At 43.5% G+C, this 14,909-nt stretch overlaps 1 protein-coding gene across 1 annotated transcript in view; it reads right to left on the bottom strand.

Moving 5' to 3' along the window:
* The window catches only part of LOC138089047 (ATP-binding cassette sub-family C member 4-like), a 169,270-nt gene extending 157,837 nt beyond the window's left edge, over positions 1–11,433 (bottom strand). The window contains exon 1 of the mRNA XM_068984370.1: positions 11,360–11,433. Coding sequence (XP_068840471.1) covers positions 11,360–11,433 — 74 coding nt within the window. The remainder of the gene's footprint in view (positions 1–11,359) is intronic.
* Between the last annotated feature and the right edge of the window lie 3,476 nt (positions 11,434–14,909).

Genomic DNA, 14,909 nt, shown 5'->3' with positions numbered 1-14,909 from the left:
AAAATCTATTTCTGCTTCACTGACTCTGCCAAAGCCTTTGACTGTGTGGATCACAACAAACTGGAAACTTCTGAAAGAGATGGGAATACCAGATCACTTGACCGGCCTCTTGAGAAACCTATATGCAGGTCAGGAGGAAACAGTTAGAACTGGACATGGAACAACAGACTAGTCCCAAATAGGAAAAGGAGTATGTCAAGGCTGTATATTGTCACCCTGCTTATTTAACTTATATGCAGAGTACATCATGAGAAACACTGGGCTGGAAGAAGCACAAGCTGGAATCAAGATTGCAGGGATATCAATAAACTCAGATATTCAGATGACATCATCCTTATGGCAGAAAGTGAAGAACTAAAGAGCCTCTTGATGAAAGTGAAAGAGGAGAGTGAAAAAGTTGGCTTAAAGCTCAGCATTCAGAAAACTAAGATCATGGTATCTGGTCCCATCACTTCATGGCAAATAGATGGGGAAACAATGGCTGACTATTTTGGGGGGCTCCAAAATCACTGTGGATGGTAACTGAAGCCATGAAATTAAAAGACACTTACTCCTTGGAAGGAAAGTTACGACCAACGTAGACAGCATATTAAAAAGCAGAGACATCACTTTGACAACAAAGGTCCGTCTAGTCAAGGCTATGGTTTTTCCAATAGTCATGTATGGATGTGAGAGATGGACTATAAAGAAAGCTGAGTGCTGAAGAATTGATGCTTTTGAACTGTGGTGTTGGAGAAGACTCTTGAGAGTCCCTTGGACTGCAAGGAGATCCAACCAGTCCATCCTAAAGGAGATCATTCCTGGGTGTTCATTGGAAGGACTGATGTTGAAGCTGAAACTCCAATACTTTGACCACCTGATGCAAAGAACTGACTCATTTGAACAGACCCTGATGCTGGGAAACTTTGAAGGTGGGAGGAGAAGGGAACAACAGAGGATGAGATGGTTTGATGGCATCACGAACTCAATGGACATGGATTTGGGTATACTCTGGGAGTTTGTGATGGACAGGGAGGCCTGGTGTGCTGCGGTTCATGGGGTCACAAAGATCGGACATGACTGAGCGACTGAACTGAACTGAACTTACATGACGTCCTCAGAGCAGTCACATTCAAAGAGAAACAAACTGGTCTCGTGGTTGCCAAGGGCTGGGGGCAAGAGAAGTGGGGAGTTAGTGTTTTAATAGCACACTAGTTCATGACCCAGATAATCATGATAGTGTGATCACTCATCTAGAGCCAGACATCCTAGAATGTGAAGTCAAGTGGGCCTTAGAAAGCATCACTACGAACAAAGCTAGTGGAGGTGATGGAATTCCAGTTGAGCTATTTCAAATCCTGAAAGATGATGTTGTGAACGTGCTGCACTCAATATGCCAGCAAATTTAGAAAACTCAGCAGTGGCCACAGGACTAGAAAAGGTCAGTTTTCATTCCAATCCCAAAGAAAGGCAATGCCAAAGAATTCTCAAACTACCACACAATTGCACTCATCTCACATGATAGTAATGATCAAAATTGTCCAAGCCAGGCTTCAGCAATACATGAACTGTGAACTTCCTGATGTTCAAGCTGGTTTTAGAAAAGGCAGAGGAATCAGAGACCAAATTGTCAACATCCGATGGATCATGGAAAAAGCAAGAGAGCTCCAGAAAAAACATCTATTTCTGCTTTATTGACTATGCCAAAGCATTTGACTGTGTGGATCACAATATACTGTGGAAAATTCTGAAAGAGATGGGAATACCAGACCACCTGACCTGCCTCTTGAGAAATCTGTATGCAGGTCAGGAAGCAACACTTAGAACTGGACATGGAACAACAGACTGGCTTCAAATAGGAAAAGGAGTACATCAAGGCAGCATTTTGTCACCCTGCTTATTTAACTTCTATGCAGAGTACATCATGAGAAATGCTGGGCTGGAAGAAACACAAGCTGGAATCAAGATTGCTGGGAGAAATATCAATAACCTCAGATATGCAGATGACACCACCCTTATGGCAGAAAGTGAAGAGGAACTAAAAAGCCTCTTGATGAAAGTGAAAGAGGAGAATGAAAAAGTTGGCTTAAAGTTCAACATTCAGAAAACGAAGATCATGGCATCTGGTCCCATCACTTCATGGGAAATAGATGGGGAAACAGTGGAAACAGTGTCAGGCTTTATTTTTGGGGGTTCTAAAATCACTGCAGATGGTGACTGCAGCCATGAAATAAAAAGACGCTTACTCCTTGGAAGAAAAGTTGTGACCAACCTAGATAGCATATTCAAAAGCAGAGACATTACTTTGCCGACTAAGGTCCGCCTAGTCAAGGCTATGGTTTTTCCAGTAGTCATGTATGGATGTGAGAGTTGGACTGTGAAGAAGGCTGAGCACCAAAGAATTGATGCTTTTGAACTGTGGTGTTGGAGAAGACTTGAGAGTCCCTTGGACTTCAAGGAGATCCAACCAGTCCATTCTGAAGGAGATCAACCCTGGGATTTCTTTGGAATGAATGATGCTAAAGCTGAAACTCCAGTACTTTGGCCACCTCATGCAAAGAGTTGACTCACTGGAAAAGACTTTGATCCTGAGAGGGATTGGGGGCAGGAGGAGAAGGGGACGACCGAGGATGCGATGGCTGGATGGCATCACTGACTCGATGGACGTGAGTCTGAGTGAACTCCGGGAGTTGGTGATGCACAGGGAGGCCTGGCGTGCTGCGATTCATGGGATCACAAAGAGTCAGACTCGACTGTGTGACTGAACTGAACTGAACTGAACAGGGTGAAAAGAGCTCTGGAAATTGATTGCACAATAATATGAATATACTTAACAATACTGAACCTTATGCTTAAAAATTGTCAAGATGATAAATTTTATGTTGTGTACATTTTCCACAGTTTTAAAAAATTTAATGAGAAACAAAAATGGAACCCAGTGTGCCTCATTTAGAAATGTTCCTGTGTAAGAGTCTAGATTTTGCCACTTCCTGGTTACATAACCATGAACTAGCCACGATACCTCTCAGTATTGGCCTCTGGAAAGTGGGGAGAATATTTGGAGAGAACACCTCCCTGGGATGCTGAGAGAGTCAGTGTTGCTCTGAACAGGACAAAGTCCCCCCGGACAAACAGCAGTCATCACCTCCACAGAGTGCTCGAGTAATCCCATGTGGCCCCAGTAGAAAGCCTCTGAGAACTTTGATACATGAGGTTACAACAACAGCAGTGCCCAACAGGAAGAAAGAAGGGCAGCTCTCCTTTCCTGGCAAGGACACAGGCAATGAAAAGTTATGGACTCTGTAAGAGCCCTCCCAACCTCCTCTATAAAAGTGCTCTCCAGCCCTGGCACTTTGGGGACTTACACTTCACTCTCCACAAATGCAGACCTCAAACTGACATTCTCTGATTACTCCGAATATACTCATCTTTGCTGGAAAAATATCTGACAGTCTATTTGTTCAGGTCAACAGAGGGAAGGGAATCAACAGGATTGGGAATCAACATGGAAGATTCCGAAAGGCAAATTATCCACTTGACACATCTGAGTGGTATTAGTCTCAGGCTGATCAGATGCAGGACTATAAAGATCAAAAAAGTCGAGAATAAACTACAAGAGATAAACTTAAATTTGTTAGGCAGTTTATTTTTCCATAAGGACATATGAGTAACTTTAAATATCCCTTTGGGTTGTTCTACTTCTTTCTTGAGGCTATAGTTATCGTATAAAATTACCAAAACTCAACAAACTAAATGCTTACAGGCAACAGGTCAAGGCCAGAGAAAGAGCCCTGGAGAGCTCACCCAGCCTCCTTCTACAACATGTGGATTTCTGACTGTTAATGAAGAATAACAAGTGGTATTCTAAAAATGGTGTGAAGAATCCTAGTTTGAAAATAAACATTTCTATCCATTCACAATCAGTAGTTACTGGGGACCTAACAGGACCAACCTCCCTAAACCATCTCAGCACTCAGCCAGTTCACATCCCCCTCATGTCATTAGATTGTCTGACAAGAGTTTCTGGAGAGTCTGTCTTAACATCAGTGACAGGTTCCACATCCACACTCCCTTTGCAAGGGGACAGTTGACTGACTGAGACGTGGTCAGTGTCAGGGGATTGAGGACATAACCACTCCCTGAAGGGTCAAGTGCATCTGGTCCAGGACCCTGCTCCACCCTCATCCCTGGGGACAGGTCCTGCACTTACCCCCACCCTGCTGGCCTCTGGGACAAGGGTGGAGAGAAATGCAGAGCTCACCCCAGAGGCTGCAGTGAGGACAGCAGGGACATCGCCAGGGAGAGTCTCAGCAGACTGGACAATCCATTCCCAGCTGGACATGGTTCATTAACTGTGCTTATTTCCAATAGATGGAAATAAGAATTATTTAATAAATCATAATGGGAAAATGGACAGTTTTTTTAAAAAATTGGGGCCTATCTTATATCAAAAACTTTAAAAAAAGTTCAAGCTGCCTTTACTGTTAGAAATAAAATAAGAAAAAAGCTAAAATAAAACACAGAGATTTAGATGATTTTAGGATTTTTAAAAGGGGTCGCTATTTCCGTTCCATAAAAAAAAAAAAATAAAAGGGGTCGCAAAGAGTCAGACACGACTGAGTGACTGAACTGAACTGAACTGAACTGAAAAGGCATACTACAAAAGCCACAGGAGAAATAAAAAAAGAAAAGTTCAATTTTAATTAACAATATATCATTTAAAACCTCTAAAGAACAAATGAAAATCTGAAAAAGTATCATATGCACTTCAGTTCAGTTCAGTTCAGTCACATAGTCGTGTCCAACTCTTTGCAACCCCATAGACTGCAGCACGCCAGGCCTCCCTGTCCATCACAAACTCCCAGAGTTTACCCAAACTCATGTCCATTGAGTCAGTGATGCCATCCAACCATCTCATCCTCTGTCCTCCCCTTCTACTCCCGCCTTCAATCTTTCCCAGCATCAGGGTCTTTTCAAATGAGTCAGCTCTTCACATAAGGTGGCCAAAGTATTGGAATTTCAGCTTCAGCATCAGTCCTTCCAATGAACACCCAGGAATGATCTCCTTTAGGATGGACTGGTTGGATCTCCTTGCAGTCCGAGGGACTCTCAAGAGTCTTCTCCAACACCACAGTTCAAAAGCATCAATTCTTCAGCACTCAGCTTTCTTTATTGTCCATCTCTCACATCCATACATGACTACTGGAAAAACCATAGCCTTGACTAGATGGACCTTTGTTGTCAAAGTAATTTCTCTGCTTTTTAATATGCTGTTTAGGTTAGTCATAACTTTCCTTCCAAGGAGTAAGTGTCTTTTAATTTCATGGCTGCAATCACCGTTATATGCACTATTACAAGTTATTTAAGAAATACAAATGCTCTATAGGAAAAAATCTATTAATAGACATTTGAAGAAAGACAAATAAATGGTCAATAGACATAAAAAATGTTCCATCTCTGCAAATCAAATGGCAACCCACTCCACTATTCTTGCCTGGGAAATCCCATGGAAAGAGGAGCCTGAGAGGCAGTCCATGGGGTTGCAAAGAGTCGAACAGGACTGAGTGATCAAGCTCGTGTAAATTAAATAAATTCAATTTAAAACTGAACTATTTTTAACTTTAGGTCCAGGAAAAATGTAATTCAAGTACTCAAAGTTGAAGATAAAATAAGCTCACAAACAGCTGTTAAGAGGGAAAATTGGTCTGAACCTAATGGAAAACAGTTCAGCCTTTCACTAATTATTCTACTTCTGGGAACTTGGGAAATGAAAGATGTACCAAAATATATTGTCATAGATATCCATCACATCCTAATTAGCAATAAATTGTATGAAACAAAAGTGAAAGACTGCATGCATTTTAGTTAAATACCACCTTTTGACAGAAACAGACTCTCAGAGAACAAACTTACGGATGCCAGGGAGAGCTATGGGGGAAAGGAATAGTCAGGGAGTTTGGAAGGGACATATACACACTGCTGTATTTATGATGGATAACCAACAAGGACCTACTGTCTCTCACAGAGAACTCTGTTCAGTGTTATGTGGCAGCCTGGATGGGAGGGGGTTTGAGGGAGAATGGATACACGTGTGTGTATGGCTCAGTCCCCTTGCTGTCCTCCTGAAACTATCACGTTGTCCATTGGATATACTCCTTTATAAAATAAAAAGTTTCATTAAAAAATAAGTGCCATATTTTGCACATTAGATAATGCTATAAATAAATGTTAACCATCAAAAATTAAGAAGGAAACAGGATTCAGACATATTTAACTTCATAGAAAAGTGTGCATAACTAACACAACGTCGTTAAGCAACTTACTCCAATAAAAATTAATTCTAAAAAACCATGAGCTATAATTTCAATAAAAAAAAAACTGTGCATGTGCAGATAGGCAAAGATGTCTAGGGGAAAGACTAAGAAATAATCAAAATATCAGCAAGTATATCAGGCTAATAAAAACAAATCCTTATGCCTTTTTTCTTCTATGTGCTGTCCTGTGTGACTCTTTGAGACACTATGGACTGTAGCCCACCAGGCTCCTCTGTCCATGGGATTCTCCAGGCAACAGTATTGGAGTGGATTGCCATTTTTTACACCAGGGTATCTTCCTAACCCAGGGATCAAACCCCTCATCTCTTGTGTCTCCTGCACTGGCAGGTGAGTTCTTTATCTCTGTGCCACCTATCTAGGAGGCCCTCCTTCTTCCATACTTTTAAACTTTTTATAGAAATATAAATATATACATATTCTTCTAAAATTCACAATTACCAACAGTCATAATGCACAACTTCTCTTAGACTCTCAGTCCTACTTGTGCTATGAAAACACTAACACCCCAGTGAGGTCATTTGTATAAAGTCAGTAACCTAGTTATTATCATCATTTACAAGTTGAGGGGTCGCACAGAGTCAGACACGACTGAAGCAATTTAGCAGCAGCAGCAACAAGTTGAGAAAGCAGATGAAATATGAGAAGAAAAGCAAAGACCCAAAGAGAAGATGAAAACTCAGTTTCCCTACAAGGTGGGCCTTGTCTCTGGGCAGCACTTCCTGCCTGGGCTCATTTCAGTTTCCCAGGACAGTGAGTGGGGGACACGAGGAAATCATGAGGGTACCTCAGACTTTACATACAGGATGGCAATTGTGGTCACCAACTAACTTCACAAAGTCTGGACCCCTTTTTAGAAGTTAACACTGAAGGAACAATGCCAATGGGAGGAGCGGCTTAAAGCAGAAACCAGCCTCTACCTTCTATCAGAATCACCTGGAGCCTGTTTAACCCCATCCCCACCATTTCTAAATTTACAGAACTGGTCTAGAAGGACTAGAGTAGGCAGGGGCTGATTTGCATTTCTAGCAAGATCCCAGGTGACGAGGATGCTGCAGGTCTGAGAGCCATACTCTGAAAACAGCAGTCCTAAAGCCTGATTATAGAGATGTTTCATGAACATCATCTCCAACAGCAAGAACTTAAAGAGTTTCCCTTGAAAATCCCTTGCCTACAAAACCAAAGGTGTGTTTGCATTCGCCTTCTCCCTGCATTTAAGCACAAGTATCCAAAGAGAAGCAGCTCAGAACAGCAGTTACATACAGGACAACACAGCCTCGGGAATCAGACTCCTGGTTTGGGACCCAACTTTTACTATTAAGCTATGTGATGCAGGCAAGTTACTTAAACTCTTGGAATTTGGGGGAGAATGGTTATATATATAGGTATGACTGAGTCCCTTTCCTGTCCACATGAAACTATCACAACAATGTAAATTGTCTATACTTCAATATAAAATAAAAAGTTTAAAAATATTACTCAGCTTCTCTGCTTCAGTGACTTCGCATGTAAAATAAGAGGTAACAGCTCCTTCTGATTCAGCAGAAAAACTGGAAATGGGGTCTACCCAAATCAATTAGAAGTCCTATCTTCCCATTTCCATGCACACACATTTTGAAAATCCACAAATAGAACATCCCTGGAGAGATCCTTGCCCTGTCTGAGGTTAAGGAGAGGTGTCTCTACTTTGGTATCATTTACAGTTGTTGCTGTTTAGTCACTCAGTCATGTCCAACTCTTTTGCAACCCCATGGACTGTCCCTGCCAGGCTCTTCTGTCCATGGGATTTCTCAGGAAAAGCATTGGAGTGGGTTGCCATTTCCTCCTCTAAGGGATCTTTCCAACCCAGGGATTAAACCCACGTTTCCTGGTCTCCTGCTATGGCAGGAGGATTCTTTACCACTGAGCCAACAGGGACACCTACACCCATATTTTTTCTACTTGACCCTATTTCTTTCAGTTCAGTTCAGTTCAGTTCAGTCGCTCAGTCGTGTCCCACTCTTTGCAACCCCATGAATCACAGCACACTAGGCCTCCCTGTCCATCACCAACTCCCAGAGTTCACTCAAACTCATATGCATCGAGTTGGTGATGCCATCCAGCCATCTCATCCTCTGTCATCCCCTTCTCCTCCTGTCTCCAATCCCTCCCAGCATCAGAATCTTTTACAATGAGTAAACTCTTCACATGAGGTGGCCAAAGTATTGGAGTTTCAGCTTTAGCATCAGTCCTTCCAATGAACACCCAGGACTGATCTCCTTTAGGATGGACTCGTTGGATCTCCTTGCAGTCCAAGGGACTCTCAAGAGTCTTCTCCAACACCACAGTTCAAAAGCTTTAATTCTTTGTTCCTCAGCTTTCTTCACAGTCAAACTCTCACATCCATACATGACTACTGGAAAAATCATAGCGTTGATTAGATGGACCTTTGTTGGCAAAGTAATATTTCTACTTTTCAATATGTTATCTAGGTTGGTCATGGAGAAGGCAATGGCACCCCACTCCAGTACTCTTGCCTGGAAAATCCCATGAACGGAGGAGCCTGGCAGGCTGCAGTCCATGGGATCGCGAAGAGTCAGATACGACTGAGTGACTTCACTTTCACTTTTCACTTTCATGCATTGGAGAAGGAAATGGCAACCCACTTCAGTGTTCTTGCTTGGAGAATCCCAGGGATGGGGGAGCCTGGTGGGCTGCTATCTACGGGGTCGCACAGAGTCGGACATGACTGAAGCGACTTAGCAGCAGCAGCAGCAGGTTGGTCAAAGCTTTCCTTCCAAGGAGTAAGCATCATGTACACCCATGGTGGATACATGTCAATGTATGGCAAAACCAATATACTATTGTAAAGTAAAATAAAGTAAAAATAAAAATTTAAATAAATAAATAAATAAAAATAAATATATTTTTTTTTTAAAGGAGTAAGTGTCTTTTAATTTCATGGCTGCAGTCACCATCTGCAGTGATTTTAGAGCCCCAAAAAGTAAAGTCTGACACTGTTTCCATTGTTTCCCCATCCATTTCCCATGAAGTGATGGGACCAGATGCCATGATCTTCGTTTTCTGAATGTTGAGCTTTAAGCCAACTTTTTCACTCTCCTCTTTTACTTTCATCAAGAGGCTTTTTAGTTCCTCTTCACTTTCTGCCATATAGGTGGTGTCATTTGCATATCTGAGGTTATTGATATTTCTCCTGGCAATCTTGATTCCAGCTTGTGCTTCTTCCAGCCCAGCGTTTCTCATGATGTACTCTGCATATAATTTAAATAAACAGGGTGACAATATACAGCCTTGACATACTCCTTTTCCTATTTGGAACCAGTCTGTTGTTCCATGTCCAGTCCTAACTGTTCCAATCCCAAAGAAAGGCAATGCCAAAGAATGCTCAAACTACTGCACAATTGCACTCATCTCACACGCTAGTAAAGTAATGCTCAAAATTCTCCAAGCCAGGCTTCAGCAGAATGTGAACCGTGAACTTCCAGATGTTCAAGCTGGTTTTAGAAAAGGCAGAGGAACCAGAAATCAAATTGCCAACGTCCACTGGATCGTCGAAAGGACAAGAGAGTTCCAGACAAACATCTATTTCTGCATTATGACTCTGCCAAAGCCTTTGATTGTGTCGATCACAATAAACTGTGGGAAATTCTAAAAGAGATGGGAATACCAGACCACCTGCCTGCCTCTTGAGAAACCTATATGCAGGTCAGGAAGCAACAGTTAGAAATGGACATGGAACAATAGACTGGTTCCAAATAGGAAAAGGAGTACATCAAGGCTGTATATTGTCACCAAATGGCCAAGAGATGTAATTACACACACTGAACACACCACCATCAGAACAAGCGTAGAAGCTTAGGTTTCTTGAGGATCCCAAAGGCCCTCCCATATAAAAAAACAAAATATCAGAATTTGTGGGAAAGATGAATGGATTAGAGTCCAGGAATAAATGATATAAAAATCACCCAAGTGTGATTAAACCCAAAGATTCCACCCAGCTAGTGGTCCCAGCTACCAGATGGAAAACTTTAGTTGAGGGCTTCATCTCTCTGAGCCCCTTTTCATCTGTGAGTTTCCTCCCAACTCAGGGACCCTTCAGTGGTTGCAGTACCAGAGGATTCCTGGGCAGGACCACCTGCATCAAGACCCTGCTTTTGGAAAGGCTAGAGATACAGATAATACCCCACAGGCTTCAGGGACCCCATCCCCATGGTGACTCTCAAAGGTGGAAGCAGAGACATTCACAGTAAGGAAAGGGATGTCAAATACATCCTCCAGTCCTCTCAATGTATCCCAGATAAAAGCAAAATGGGTTCAAGAATCGTGTCCCCGTTCATTAAATAAAAAATATTAGTGTTCTTATACACATGAAATGTGTCACAACTAGATACCAGGATATACAGTGAGAGATGCACACGGAGAGAAAGAGGGAGGCAGGGAGACACAGCCACAGACACAGGGACAAGGGAACCCAGTGTAATTGGACTCAGCTGTCACCTAAGGAATGTGGGGAAGGTGTGGACACTATTGGAAGATGACAACAGGAGCAGAGCACTAATTAGATAAAGGTAAATTAGATAAAGCTGTTCAGGGCTGTTTGCTTAGTGGGGAAAGGGTGCAAATTAATTCAAAACTATGAATCCGAACTGAACTGGGGAAGCCGGATAAGGATGGAGGTCCGGGGTCCGGTCCTTCTCCCATTGGCGGTGACCCCGCTGGGCAGCCTGGGTTCTCAGCCTCCCTGCCTCCTGCTCCCGCTGCCCCTCCTGTTCCCGGGACTAAGGAGGCTGACGGGGCAGCGAGCTGCAAGGCAGGTAGACCCTGCGCCTCGCCACCAGGTCCCTCTCAGGTCCTGATAACCCTTCCGGCTGCCTCACCCAGAGGGAGCAGACAGGGACCCCTGTGGCCGGCGTGGGGAGACCCCACCCGCTACAAGCAGCCATCGGAAATTGCTCCCTTGCCCTGACCCTCGACCCTCAGCCCCTGAAAGGTGCAGCTCAGGCGCTGGCCCTGAGATGGCGGGGTGTCTCAGCCCAGGCGGGCCTTACCAGGAGAACAGCCGGGAACAGATGTTCGCGTCCTGCAGCGGGTTGGGCTTCTCCTCCGGGGACACCGGGCGCATCTTGCCGGCTTGGACCCGCGCGGGTTGGGGGCGTGGGGTGGAGGCAGCTGGGGGCCACACTCAGGTGTGAGGGGAGGCTGCAGGCGCCGCTGATGGAGGCAGCGGGGGAACCGCAGAGGGCGGGGCACAGGACCCCAGGCACCCACGGTCTTGTACTGGGCTGCAAACTCTACCAGAGGGCGTGCTCTGAGCCCGGGCCCCCACCCAGAGGTGGAGAAGGAGAGGCAGGCTGCAGCAGAAACGCCCCTCAGCTGGGGTGAAGACCCAGAGAAAGCTGGCAGAAGGAGATAACAGCCCGCCTTCCGGGCACGCTGCCCTCATCAGGACCAAACAAGGGTTCTGTGGGAAGGTCTCCAACTGGAATGGAGCAGGACCCTGGGGGGCCTTCCTGGGAGAGACCCCACCCCACCGCGAGATACCCTGAGCTAGTGGCCAGTACTGGTCAGTGGAGGTGAGCACAGATGACCAGCACAAAGCTGCCAGGCTACTGAGATGACAGCCCCAGGCTCCCCAGTGTCTGTTCTACTGCGAGGCCGGCCCTGAGGAATCCTGTTTTGATAAGAGGAAGGAAAAGGAAAGACCACAGCACATCCTTCTCGTGGCATGAAGGACAGTTACTCAGCAGTGAACTGATGCACAAAGAAAAGTACATAAGCAAGAAGTCAACGTTTACTTTGTTTATCCCTCAAATAAATAAATTTTAAATGAGTTAATAAGCAGGTATCAGTACAAGAGGGAAATGAATAACTTCAGACATTTTTCCCATACATGAAACACATATGAATATATATGAAGAAAATAAATTCATTCAAAGAAATAGTTCTGGAATGAATAAATAAACTGTGCTGGGAAAACTGGTCAACCACTTGTTAAAGAATGAAACTAGATCACTTTCTAACACAACACATGAAAATAAACTCAAAATGGATTAAAGATCTAAATGTAAGACCAGAAACTATAAAACTCCTAGAGGAGAACATAGGCAAAACACTCTCCGACATAAATCACAGCAGGATCCTCTATGATCCACCTCCCAGAATTCTGGAAATAAAAGCAAAAATAAACAAATGGGATCTAATTGAAATTAAAAACTGCTGCACAACAAAGGAAAATATAAGCAAGGTGAAAAGACAGCCTTCTGAATGGGAGAAAATAACAGCAAATGAAGCAACTGACAAACAACTAGTCTCAAAAATATACAAGCAACTTATGCAGCTCAATTCCAGAAAAATAAACGACCCAATCAAAAAATGGGCCAAAGAACTAAATAGACATTTCTCCAAAGAAGACATACAGATGGCTAACAAACACATGAAAAGATGCTCAACATCACTCATTATTAGAGAAATGCAAATCAAAACCACAATGAGGTACCACTTCACACCAGTCAGAATGTCTGCGATCCAAAAATCTACAAGCAATAAATGCTGGAGAGGGTGTGGAGAAAAGGGAACCCTCCTACACTGTTGGTGGGAATGCAAACTAGTACAGCCACTATAGAGAACAGTGTGGAGATTCCTTAAAAAATTGCAAATAGAACTGCCATATGACCCAGCAATCCCACTGCTGGGCATACACACTGAGGAAACCAGAATTGAAAGAGACATATGTACCCCAATGTTCATCGCAGCACTGTTTATAATAGCCAGGACATGGAAACAACCTAGATGTCCATCAGCAGATGAATGGATAAGAAAGCTGTGGTACATATACACAATGGAGTATTACTCAGCCATTAAAAAGAATACATTTGAATCAGTTCTGATGAGATGGATGAAACCGGAGCCGATTATACAGAGTGAAGTAAGCCAGAAAGAAAAACACCAATACAGTATACTACTGCATATATATGGAATTTAGAAAGATGGCAATGATGACCTTGTATGCAAGACAGCAAAAAAGACACAGATGTGTATAGTGGACTTTTGGACTCAGAGGGAGAGGGAGAGGATGGGATGATTTGGGAGAATGGCATTGAAACATGTATACTGTCATGTAAGAATCGAATCACCAGTCTATGTCCGATGCAGGATACAGCATGCTTGGGGCTGGTGCACGGGGATGACCCAGAGAGATGTTGTGGGGAGGGAGGTGTGAGGGGGGTTCAAGTTTGGGATCGCATGTACACCCATGCTGGATTCATGTCAATGTATGGCAAAACCAATACAGTATTGTAAAGTAAAATAAAGTAAAATAAAACTTTAAAAAAATAAAATAAATAAAAATAAAAAAGATTCTTAGAAAAAAAATACAATGAAATATCACTCAGCCTTTAAAAGGAAGGAAGTTCTGACACGTGCTGCACCGTGGATGAAGCTTGAAGACTGTAATATTATGACTTATAATTAGAATATGTCTTTGGTCTTCCTGATGTTACTGGCACAGAACTCCTAAAACCCTTAGGTGCGCTAATGTAAGAGTGAAAAGCTGTCTTTTGATAATTATAACAGGCCCCTTTCAACTACACCTGAGTTTTAGTGAATTCATCTGTTTGTCAGAAAAACCAAACATCGGATTAAAGGGTTGGCATTTTTCAACCACACCCTGCCATGTCTAGGGAGAAGAGGGACTGGAAACAGTTGAACTACCAATGGTCAATGCATTAACTAGTCTTGCCTAAAGTATGCTTCTCTGAAGCCTCAATAAAAAACCAATAGGATGGGGTCCACAGAGCTTCCCAGCTAGTGAACCTGTGCAGGTGCAGGGAGGGCGACTCACCTGGAGAGGCCTGGAAGCCCCTGCCCCTCCCCCTACCTTGTTCTCTGCATCTCTTCCATCTGACTGTTCCATAGTTGAATCCTTTTATAATAAACTAGTGATCTAGTTGAGTAAGCTGTTTTCCTGAGCTGTAAGCCACTCTAGAAAATTACCAAACTCAAGGAGGTGGTTATGGGAACACTGATTTATAATCAGTCCATAATAGCAGGTAACAACCTAGACTCACCACTGGCTTCTGAAGTTGACAAGGAGGGGTAGTATTGTGGGGATGGGTCCTTGACCTATACAAGCTCTAACAAAAATTCCAGGCAGACAGTGTCAGAATTGACTTAAACTGTGGGACACAATTATGTCTGTATAGTCAGAGAACTAGTTCAGTTCAGTTGCTCAATTGTGTCCGACTCTGCGACCCCATGGGCTGCAGCACACCAGGCCTTCCTGTGCATCACCAATTCCCAGGGTTTGCTCAAACTCATGTCCATTGAGCCGGTGATGCCACCCAACCATCTCATCCTCTGTCGTCCCCTTCTCCTCCTGCCTTCAATCTTTCCCCAGCATCAGGGTCTTTTCAAATGAGTCAGTTCTCTGTATCAGGTGGCCAAAGTATTGGAGTTTCAGCTTCAACATCAGTCCTTCCAATGAATATCCAGAAATTGATCTCCTTTAGAATGGACTGATTGGATCTACTTGCAGTCCAAGGGACTCTCAAGAGTCTTCCCCAACACCACAGTTCAAAAGCATCAATTCTTCAGCACTCA

Source organism: Capricornis sumatraensis, chromosome 12 (assembly GCF_032405125.1).
Source record: "Capricornis sumatraensis isolate serow.1 chromosome 12, serow.2, whole genome shotgun sequence".
Taxonomy (NCBI): domain Eukaryota; kingdom Metazoa; phylum Chordata; class Mammalia; order Artiodactyla; family Bovidae; genus Capricornis; species Capricornis sumatraensis.
The sequence above is the reverse complement of the archived record's forward strand: the minus strand, read 5'-3'. Positions and strand labels throughout refer to the sequence as shown.